At 47.2% G+C, this 10,780-nt stretch overlaps 1 protein-coding gene across 4 annotated transcripts in view; it reads right to left on the bottom strand.

Moving 5' to 3' along the window:
* CYYR1 (cysteine and tyrosine rich 1) overlaps window positions 1–4,193 on the bottom strand; it is a 112,066-nt gene extending 107,873 nt beyond the window's left edge. For 3 of the 4 annotated variants that reach the window (XR_012897858.1, XR_012897863.1, XM_075910268.1), the window contains exon 1: window positions 3,849–4,184. Coding sequence is in view for 2 of the 4 variants with exons in the window: in XM_075910268.1 (XP_075766383.1) it covers window positions 3,849–3,918 (70 nt within the window). In the remaining 2 variants the exon portion in view is untranslated. Of the gene's footprint in view, window positions 1–3,848 lie in introns of all 4 variants that reach the window. The other variant, XM_075910275.1, reaches the window with a different exon arrangement.
* Between the last annotated feature and the right edge of the window lie 6,587 nt (window positions 4,194–10,780).

Below are 10,780 nucleotides of genomic sequence, written 5' to 3' on the forward strand. Positions count from 1 at the left end.
AGCTCCATGGTGCCACCTGGCCCTCCCCCCAGCACTGCTGCCTCTTATCAGAGGCAGCTGCAGGGGGGAGCAGGGGAAGCTGCCTTGAAGCAGCCTCTCTCCATGGCAGGCCCAAGCTCCCTGTGGGCAGAGGCTGCTCCGGCAGCAGCCCCTGTCTAGGGGGTCCAAGCACCTCACAGACTGAGATCAACCTCAGTTCACAGGGAGCTTGGATCCCTTGCGGACAGGGGCTGCTGCTGAAACAGCCTCTGTCCACTGCCAATCAGGACTGCTTCGCAGCAGCCTCTGTCTGTGGAGAGCTCAGACCCTTTGTGGACAGGGACTGCTGCCTCTGTACAGGCAGTCCCCGAGTTACGTACAAGATAGGGACTATAGGTTTGTTCTTAAGTTGAATTTGTATGTACGTCGGAACTGGCTCCAGATTCAGCCGCTGCTGCTGAAACTGACCAGGGGCTGACTACAGGAAGCTGGAGACAGAATTGCTCTGCCCCCAGCTTCCTGGAATCAGCCACTGATCAGTTTCAACAGCAGCTGATTCTCGAGCCTGGGACAGAACAGCTGGGCTGCCAGGTAGGTCCCTGCAGGACCAACCTGGCAGCACCCCAGCTGCTCTACCCCAGTGTCCACAACAAAAGCCTGGTCTGCTGGGGGGGGGGGGGCGCACTAGCTGTGCCCCCCCCCCAGCAGACTAGGGACACGGGGAGCAAAGCCACAGCGGCGGCGGGGTGCCACTGCGGCTTTGCTCCCTGTGTCCCTGGTCTGCTGGAGACGGTCCCCAGCAGACCAGGGGCACCCAGAGCAGCTTTTCTCGCCCCGGAGGTCGAGGTGGCGGGACCGCTGCGCTCTGGGCGGTCCTGCTGCCTGCGAGCTCCGGGGCGAGAAAGCCCTGTTCGTAAGTGTGGATCCGACATAAGTCGGATCTGCGTAACTCGGGGACTGCCTGTATAAGAAACAGCAGCACAGAGAGGCAGGCAGCTGGTCTGCATGGGGAACTGGTTTTTAAACTGGATCCCCTTGTGGACTGGCTCCTGCCACCCTTTGCTGCTGTCTTTGATACAGAGTCAGTAGTGCGGGGTGGCAAGGGGCTCCCCAGGAGTGGGACCAGGAGCACTCTGGCTTCCTGCCCTGCCCCCAGAGACTCTAGAATAATCAGGTAACTAATAGGAATTCACGTGGTTACTCAACGGGTGCATCTAGACTGGCAAGATTTTGCACAAAAACTTGCCAGCTGTCTACACCGGTTGCTTGAATTTGCATAAGAGCACTGATGTTCTAATGTAAGAATTCAGTGCTTCTTGCACAAATACTTTGACGCTCCCACTCAGGGATAAGCCCTCTTGCACAAGAATACTTGCGCAAGAGGGCCGGTATAGACAGGCACCTTAATTTTTTGCGCAAGAAAGCCTGATGGCTAAAACGGCCATCGGAGCTTTCTTGCGCAAAAGTGCCTCTAGATTGGCACGGATGCTGTTGCGCAAAAGCATCCTTGCCAATCTAGATGCTCTTTGCAGAAATACTTTTAAAAGTATTAAAAGTTAAAAGTATTTCCGCAAAATCATGGCAGTCTAGACACAGCCAACTATTCAATTAACCGATATCTAATATCCTTAGAATACACTAAAGTTTTTTTTAAAGTCTTTTTTTAAACCACCATTGCATCTCATAGACTCATAGGCTGCGTCTAGACTGGCAAGTTTTTCCGCAAAAGCAGCTGCTTTTGTGGAAAAACTTGCCAGCTGTCTACACCGGCCGCTTGAATTTCCACAAGAACACTGACGATCTCATGTAAGATTGTCAGTGTTCTTGCGGAAATACTATGCTGCTTCCGTTCGGGCAAAAGCCCTCTTGCGCAAATGCTTTTGCGCAAGAGGGCCAGTGTAGACAATGTGGTAATGTTTTGCGCAAAAAAGCCCCGATCGCAAGAACGGCAGTTGGGGCTTTCTTGCGCAAAACTGCGTATAGATTGGCATGGATGCTTTTCTGCAAAAAGTGCTTTTAACAGAAAAACTTTTCAGTTAAAAGCATTTGCGGAAAATCATGCCAGTCTAGATATAGCCATAGACTTTAAGGTCAGAAGAGACCATTATGATCATCTAGTCTGACCCTCTGCACAATACAGGGCCACAGAATGCGGGCCACAGAATTTCACCCACCCACTCCTGGAATAATTCTCTCACCTACATCTCAGATATTGAAGTCCTCTCCCCCTCTCTATATGTTTTTGTTGTTGTTTGTTTTGCTTTGTTTATTAAAATTTACCATATGATGCACATCCCCTCTGTGTAAATGTAAATGGCAGGATGGTAAAAATACTGTCACTTGTCTGCACTAGCCTGCCAATGTACAGTGCAACTGTCAAAGAACTGCAAAAGGGACTGCTACAGATACAACCATGGGATTACGGATGCTTCCCCAGGTCTGAAACTGGACCGGACACTGACAACAGTTTGCTTGAGTTTCAGGATTTATTCAATCACAATTAATAGTAAAAGATTGAACTCACTTCATTCTGCACTACAAACAGCTCATTAATTATCTACTGTAATAAAATTAGACAAACTGGATCAAGCGAATAATTATATTATCCCGTAGGTAGGTGGCGCCTGGGTAAGGGATATCAGAAACTCGAACTTTTAGTTCAGGGACTGCCCTTGTTCCCATTAAAGTCAGTGGGCACTTTACTATTCATTTCAGTAAGAACAGAGCTAGGAAGAGAAGGTAAAATACTAATTTGCTCTGCCAGAGTGACTTGCAGAAGTAAAAGACAGGACTATGCAGCACTTTAAAGATTAACAAGATGATTTATTAGGTGATGAGCTTTAGTGGGCCAGACCTACTTTCTCAGATCAAATTGTGGAAGAAAATTGGCATGACCATATATACCAAAGGGATGCACTCAATAAAAAGTGAACACATATAAAATTGACAAATCAGATTTTAGAACAGAGGGGGGAGGGGGAAGGTTAGTGTCTATGAGATAATATTAGGGGTGATAATTGGGGAAACTGTCTTTGTAATGGGTAAGGTAGTTAGCATCTTTGTTAAGACCCATTGGTAAAGTGTCAAATTTAAGCATGAATGACAGTTCCGAGGTTTCCCTTTGTAGTCTGGTGTTAAAGTCCAGACTAACACGGCTACATCTCTATTACTAGCAGAAGTAAAGGCTTCCTTCCATTGCTGAGATTTAAGTAGGTGCAGGGGTCCTACATTGCTACCCGGGCATGTTCTGTAGTGGAAGGATTTTGGAAACTTCTTTTTAAAATGTGGTTTAATTGAATTCGTTGTAAAGAGAATTCAATGTGGTTATCAATTTAAAAATCCACCCTAGTAAAAACAAAGGTATTAGTTCTCAGGAGCGGACGCCAGAGCTAGGGGGAACGTGCCCCGTTGATACTAATTACGGAAGATTTTTTTTTACCAAACGTTAGCAAGGGCCGTGTGGTGCACAGGGCTTTCCTCCGCAGGTAATCGTTGACAAACGGCTCACCCCGTTGAGAAAGAGCAGCTGCCTGGCTTCAGAGGCACCGTGTAAAAGTAGGGTACGCAGCTCCCCAGGCACGGCGGCGCGTCTGCCAAGCCTCCTGCTTCGTTTGGAAAGGGCTGGCTCCAGTCCCTCTCCTATTGATACCAGCCAGCTGCGGGGCTCCTGGCCTCTGCCTGCGGCAGCCAGCCCGCTGGCCCAACTCCTCGAGCGACGCGCGGCGCCACACACTTGCCAACTTGCAAGCCCCCCCCCCCTCCCAGGCAACGTGTCCCTGCCCCGGCCCCCTGCCGGGCTCCGCAGCCCCAGCACGTGGGCGGCGGGGTGCGCGCGGTGCCCTGCCCCCGCCCGCGCCCTCCCCACCCACCTGCGAGGACGAAGAGCAGCGCCAGCGCGGGCAGCCAGTCCCCGGGGCCGCGCCGCCGCGGCGTGTCCATGCAGGCGGGCGGCAGAACGGCTGCGTCTCTCCTCCGCGGCGGGGCAGAGCTGGGGGCGGGCGAAGGGCCCCGCGGGGAAGCAAAGGGCGCGCCCCGGAGGAGGGGAAACTGAGCCACGCGCCCATCGGCTGGGCGCTGCCTCGCGGAGCGCTGCCCGGCACGCTCGCGCCCCCTTTGTCTCGCTGCTGCCGCCGCCTCTCGGGCCTCAAGTTTCAGCTCCGCGGGTGGCACGGATGTGTGTGTGCAAGAGGCGGCGTGTGTTTGCCCCCCGCCCGTGCTCCCCTGCCCTTCCAAGGCTGAAGGGTGGCGGGGGGTTCATACACAAGCGCAATGGGCTGAGCGCCCTGCAAAGTTCTGGCACCACAGACACTACTCACCAAGCTGCCGTAACAGCTGATTTGTGTGCAAGGGCAGTGAGCAGCCTGTGAAAGCCGACAGCAGGCAACATGCCTACCAGCAGAGCCAGTTGTATCCCGCTGGAGCATCCCTTTGTCTTAATGGGGAGGGGGCGGGAGCTGGATTCCTGTGAGTCTTTCCTCCTGGGCTGCTCCTAGTATAATTCCTCATCTGGACCCACAATAGCTTGTTTGCTAGGATTCATAGCTGGCGCACTGAAAGAAATATAAATTAGATGCAAACAGGCAGCACAGCCCCAAGGTAGCAAGCAGTGTGGTACACTAGGCTGTGACTTGATAGAAATCACACTCCTTATAGTAATAGAAATGTAGCTGTGTTAGTCTGGTGTAGCTGAAGCAAAATGCAGGACTATGTAGCACTTTAAAGACTAACAGATGGTTTATTAGATGATGAGCTTTCGTGGGCCAGACCCACTTCTAAGGAGTGGGTCTGGCCCACGAAAGCTCATCATCTAATAAACCATCTTGTTAGTCTTTAAAGTGCTACATAGTCCTGCATTTTACTTCTTATAGGACAGCACATGCCTCTGTCACTTGAGGGAAGTCCAAGCACAGTTTAGACCAGAACCTCACTGGGCACAGCAGAAACTGTGTGCTTGAGTCAGCTTTGAGGACAATTTTTGAAACCTAGCAGATTACTAAATGTAGATCCTGTAAAACACAACTGATTTGTGTTGGTATGTATATCTTTTTGCTATTTTTTTGTACCTGTGGCACTAGCATAAGAAAAATATCCATCCATTTACTCTGTGCAAACTCAAATAGCGGTACTTAATTGTTTAGAGCATATAGGAAGTGTCTGTTACCAGTTACATACTCCTGTGTGTGATCTATTATTTGTTGTTTCTCTTTTCTCTGGCTTTATGTCACACTAGTTAAGAAAAGTAGGAGTTACTTTTAGGATTGTAGGAGTTGCTATTAGCATGTGCAAACACGAACCTCCATCCTGACTGACATTGCTGGTGTACACACAGGGCTGCTGATGGGAGCGGGGAGAGGGCAGATGCCCCAAGGCATGGTGATTTAAAAAGGCCCAGTGCTCCAGGCCAATGACTGGTCCATAGCTGCTGGCTGCTCCTAGTCCCGCCCCTTCTGTCTGAGGTCCTGCTCCTTCAGAGGGGACCTGAGCTGACACACACACACACACACACACACACATTGTGGTTGGATTTTTTTTGTTACCACACACACACACACACATTGTGGTTGGATTTTTTTTGTTACCCCCCCCCCCACACACACACACACATTGTGGTTGGATTTTTTTTGTTACCATGTTTAAAGAGTTACATTACACCAGGAGTGGAGGCCACTGATGCACAGAAAAATCAGTCAGGGACTGTACACAAGTGAGAAGCAAAGAAAAAAAACCCAACCAACAACAACCCAAACCCTCACTGATTTGGCTCCCCACTGAGAAGAAATGGTTCTCAAAGTGGAATGCGACCCAATTTTATTGGGGTCACCAGGACTGGCTTAAAACTAGCTGGGACTAGGGCTGAAGCCCAAACCCTACTACTTGGATATGAATCCGATGCTTGAAGGCTTCAATCTGGAGTGGCAGGACTCAGGTTACAGGTACCCTGCCAGGGTCTGAAGCCTTTGAGCATCTATTTTGTTTCTCCTGCCCAGGGTGGTGGAGCTCAGGTTTTGCCTTCCCTTCCTACCCATTGGAGCTTGGGTGTGCTCAGGCTTCAGTTTCCTCCTTCTGGGGTTGTGTAGTAATTTTTGTTGTCAGAGAGGGGTTATGGTGCAATTAAGTTTGAGAACCCCTGGACTAGGTAATACTTACTCCTATCATGAATGCAAGAGATTGGACTGGATGGTCTCTTGAGATCCCTTCCAGTCCTATGATTCTATTATCATCACCATCTACCATAAAAGCCATAGTTTAATTTTTGGCACCATTCCTGCTCCCTCTGATGTCAATAGAAGCAAAATCAGACCTTTGAGGCTATGTCTACTCTGCTGCTTTTTATCAGAAAAAGGTACGCAAATTGCACCTTTGTCAGAAGAAGTTTTCCAAAATTTGGCCCGTCTATACTGAGTCAAATTTAGAAAAAACCTCTTTCGGAAGAGCCCTCCTTCCTCGTGGCATGAGGAAGATAGGACTTCTGAAAGAGTGTCTTCTCTTCCGCAAAAAATGTTGGAAGAGCAGACATGTTCCCTGGATACCTCCATATCCCGGAAAAACTCCATAGTCTAGATATAGTCTGAGTGGTGAATGGTTTGTGCACATTCTACTGTAGAGGTTTGGACAATGGGTGTATTTTCCCTGCTTTTTTTAAAAAAATCAGACCCAATATTAAAGTCTGATGCTGTCTGGATCTACTGGAACTAGACTTATTTTGCTTGAAGTCATGGAGCAGAATTAACATACGGAAAAGAGAATATAAAACACACACGGTCCACTGCAAGGTTTTTTTCCCACCCCATCTAAAACACTTTTCAAATATGATTACAGCCCAGTGTGCTTATTACAGTTTGGCCATATTTATGTAAAGATAAACTAAGACACTACATTACCTGGGGAAAGCTATAGCATTTTTTCAACTATCATAGTTTATATTTTAAAATCACTGTTAATATTGAATAGGAAAATTGTTCTATAATAAAGCTGGAAACAGTATCTTCTAAAGTATTTGTTACATATTAATCTCACAACCATAAATAAATATTTCAGTTAACCCTGTTTAAGAATTAATTGGAATACCATCTAGAAGCCAAAATATTAGCCTATAACCTTAAAAAAAACCCAATCACTGGTCTCTGTAAACAGTTCTGTGCCAAGAAATGCATTTGAAATATTAAAGAGTACACAAAAAATGAGAAAAATCACAGATTTTTTTGTTCATAAAAGGTCTGTTGTAGAGGCATTTTTTGATGCGTGGGAGAGGGAGGACTTGGGGAGGGTTAAAAAGAGGGACTTTGGGAAATGAGTTCTTTTCCCTAGCCCCAAAAAATCAAAACACCACCCTCAATCTAAACAAAGAAAGAAAAAAGAATTTTGCAAACCTAGTCCTCAAATAATTGCGTTATGGTGGGCTTTTCTAGGGGTTCATTTACTAGCATGTGAGGGTATGTTTACACTACAGAGTTTTGTCAGAAAAACAGCTGTTTTTCTGACAAAACTTGAGGAACGTCCACACTGCAATTGCGTTCTTCCACAAGAAATTCAAAAGAACAGAGGGATTTTTCCACCATTGGTAATCCTTATTCTATGAGGAAGAAGCCTTTTTGCAAAAGAGCTCTTTCACAAAATGGTGTGTGTGGATGGGGAAGAGGGAGTTCTTTCGGAAGAAGAGGAAAAAGCACAGGTGCCCTGGTGGCCACTCCATCCATAGCAATCATAGCTTACATGTAAGATAGCGTCCATTTAGTCTGGACATTCTCTTTCAAAAAAGCAGATTGCTTTTTCGATGCACTTTTGCAGTGTCAATGTTGTCTTTTGGAAGAAGTTTTTTCAGAAGATATCTCCGAAAAAGCTTCTTCTGAAAGAAGCCTGCAGTCTATGTATCTTAAGGGAACTATATTGGGTTAGAATGAAATTAACCATCAAAACAGGCCTCTTTTCCTTTTTGTTCTTGATTAACCTGCAGCATCTCATTTGAGTTAAAGGCCTGAAACAGCTGAATAAAGGTGATTTAAATTATAGTGATTTACCGTGGCTGCAACTCCATAAAATTCAGTGCACCTGTTTACTATGTCAGAATTTGGCTCCCTGGCGAACATTTATTCCTAAATAATCTGCTAGTTTATCTTTAATCCATTAAATATATCATTTATTTTTATCAGCAGATACATTGCTTTCACATTTGCTATCACTGCTATCAGATTGATTGGATGCAGCTCTGATATATAATTCTTGAAGAACTTACAGATTCTCCCATTTATTTTTAAATTAATCTGTATCTACACCAATAATGTCAAAATATTTCATTGGAATTTACTTTTTTCTCCCCAGGTTTTGTCTTTTGACTTCTTTCTTGATTCCCCTTAATTTCATTGTGGCTCCTGCTAAATCAGACTTCAGTATTTCCTAAAAAAGTTGGGTCAGATCCCTGGTAGTTGGTGTACACTTGATATGTTTCACTGAATCAATGCTGATTTACACCAGTTGAGAATCTTGTGCTGTATTTCTCTAGATGTTGCTTTTTTTTAAATGAGGAACGAAACAGCAGGCTTTGCACTCTTACGCCCTCTCTACATCACAAAAATTCTCCTGTCCTGAAATATTTTTTTAAAATTCAGTACTTGAAAAATGTGTTTTGTGGGCAATGTTTTTCTATCCCAAATAAACTCTCCAAAAAAGGGATAAAGTGTTTTAAAATTGTTGAAAACCATTGTTGAAATGACATAGGGACTCATTCTGATCCACAACCTCCCTCACCTTGTGGTGAATTGTTTGTGAGAAGCGTTTTCCACAGGAATTGAAATTAGAGGAGATGTTTGAATATACAGGATGTGAGGTAGGGTGGAAAAGGACCAACATGGCAACACTGCATTTATCTAGGCGTGGGTGGGTGGATGAGGGAGTGAGTGGATGAGGGAGTTCAGGGAGGTAGCACATTCTATACATTATGTCCCTGAGTTCATCCTATTCTGTTATTGGGACAGGGACTTTGGCCCATTACTATGGAATGAGCTGTGGGGTCTGCACCAAAATATGGTAGACCCTCTGGTAACCATGGGAGATTAAATACATCTGCAGTATATTTAGGGGTAACTACAATGGTACATAACCAGATATGGATTAAGATTTATTGGTGCTCTAGAAACAAAGAACATTTGGGCTTCCCCACAGCTGGGGGGCCCAGGATCATCAGACCCGAGGAGGCCAGGGAAGCTATGGTTTCCCCACTTTTAAAAGTAAGAGGACCGTGCATGCCTACTTTTCAGCATGGACAGAATAGCCTCAGGCATGTATGGAGAGGTGGTGTGGAGGCATAGCCACATGTGGTTGCTGCCCTGGGCACAAAGCCCAGGCAACAGCCTGCCACTGGGAGCTGGTGGGACCAGGGAGGGAGAGGGTGGCAGCCTGGCAACAGCAGGATCTTGTGGGGGCAGCCTGGCACCTTGCTTCCTGTGACCTTCTGGGGCTCCCTGCTGCCTCCCAGCCTCCTCTCCCACAGAGCATGCAGGTCCTGTGGAGGGGGAGGGTAGAGGACTGGAACCCTCACCCATGGGTCCCACTAACAGCAATGTTCCCCAGTAGGGTTGCCAGGTGTCCGGTTTTGAACCGGACAGTCCAGTATTTGAGCGTTCTGTTTGGGAAGCATATTGAGAAAATATAAATGTCCGGTATTTTCTAAATAAGATGTAATGTAGATTGTGATGTAATGTCAAATGTGTCCGGTATTTTTGTTGAAGTCATCTGGCAGCCCTACTCCCCAGAGAGCAGAGGCACGGGTTGGGGCTACTCTCAGAGGGTATGTCTACGATACCCCCCTAGTTCGAACTAGCGGGGTAATGTAGGTATACCGCACTTGCAAATGAAGCCCGGGATTTGAATTTCCCGGGCTTCATTTGTATAAGCCGGGCAACGCCATTTTAAAATCCCAGCTGGTTCGAACCCCGGGCTGCGCGGCTACAGGCGGCACGAACTAGGTAGTTCGAACTAGGCTTCCTAGTTCGAACTACCGTTACTCCTCATTCCACGAGGAATAACGGTAGTTTGAACTAGGAAGCCTAGTCCGAACTACCTAGTTCATGCCGCGTGTAGCCGCGCAGCCCGGGGTTCGAACCAGCCGGGATTTAAAAATGGCGGCGCCCGGCTTATACAAATGAAGCCCGGGAAATTCAAATCCCGGGCTTCATTTGCAAGTGCGGTATGCCTACATTACCCCACTAGTTCGAACTAGTGGGGTAGTGTAGACATACCCAGAGTATGCCTACACATCAAAGTTACTTTGAAATAACAGCCCTTATTTCGAAATAACTTTCCTAGCATCTACACAGCCAAACTGCTATTTCGAAATAAATAGCAGAGCGCTTATTTCAAATTTGGTAAACCTCATTCTACGAGGAATAACACCAAATTCAAAATAGCTATTTCAAAATAAGTGCTGTGTAGACACTTATTTCGAAATAAGGGGTCTCCAGCCTTCCCAGGGTGCCCTGGTGGCCACTTCAACCAAGAACACTTCTCAACCAAGAACACTTCTCTCCCTCCTCCCCTCCCCAGTGCCCTTAAAGGGGTTGACTCTGGCCACAGTGCCTGTGCCAGCTCCAAGCCTGCCAGCCCAGAGCCAGCAGTCACTGCCCCTGACCCAGTGGCCCCAAAACATGAGCCAGCAAGCCACTGGCATCCAGGCCTCCACCACTCCCCAGGAGCAGTCTTCCAGCTCCCAGGAACCTGCCAGGGCCCAGAGAAGACGGGCGCCTTCCTGGTCCAGGGTGGAGATCATGGACCTTATTCAGGTTTGGGGGGGATGCCCCCAACATCC

Source organism: Pelodiscus sinensis, chromosome 1, assembly GCF_049634645.1.
Source record: "Pelodiscus sinensis isolate JC-2024 chromosome 1, ASM4963464v1, whole genome shotgun sequence".
Taxonomy (NCBI): Eukaryota; Metazoa; Chordata; order Testudines; family Trionychidae; genus Pelodiscus; species Pelodiscus sinensis.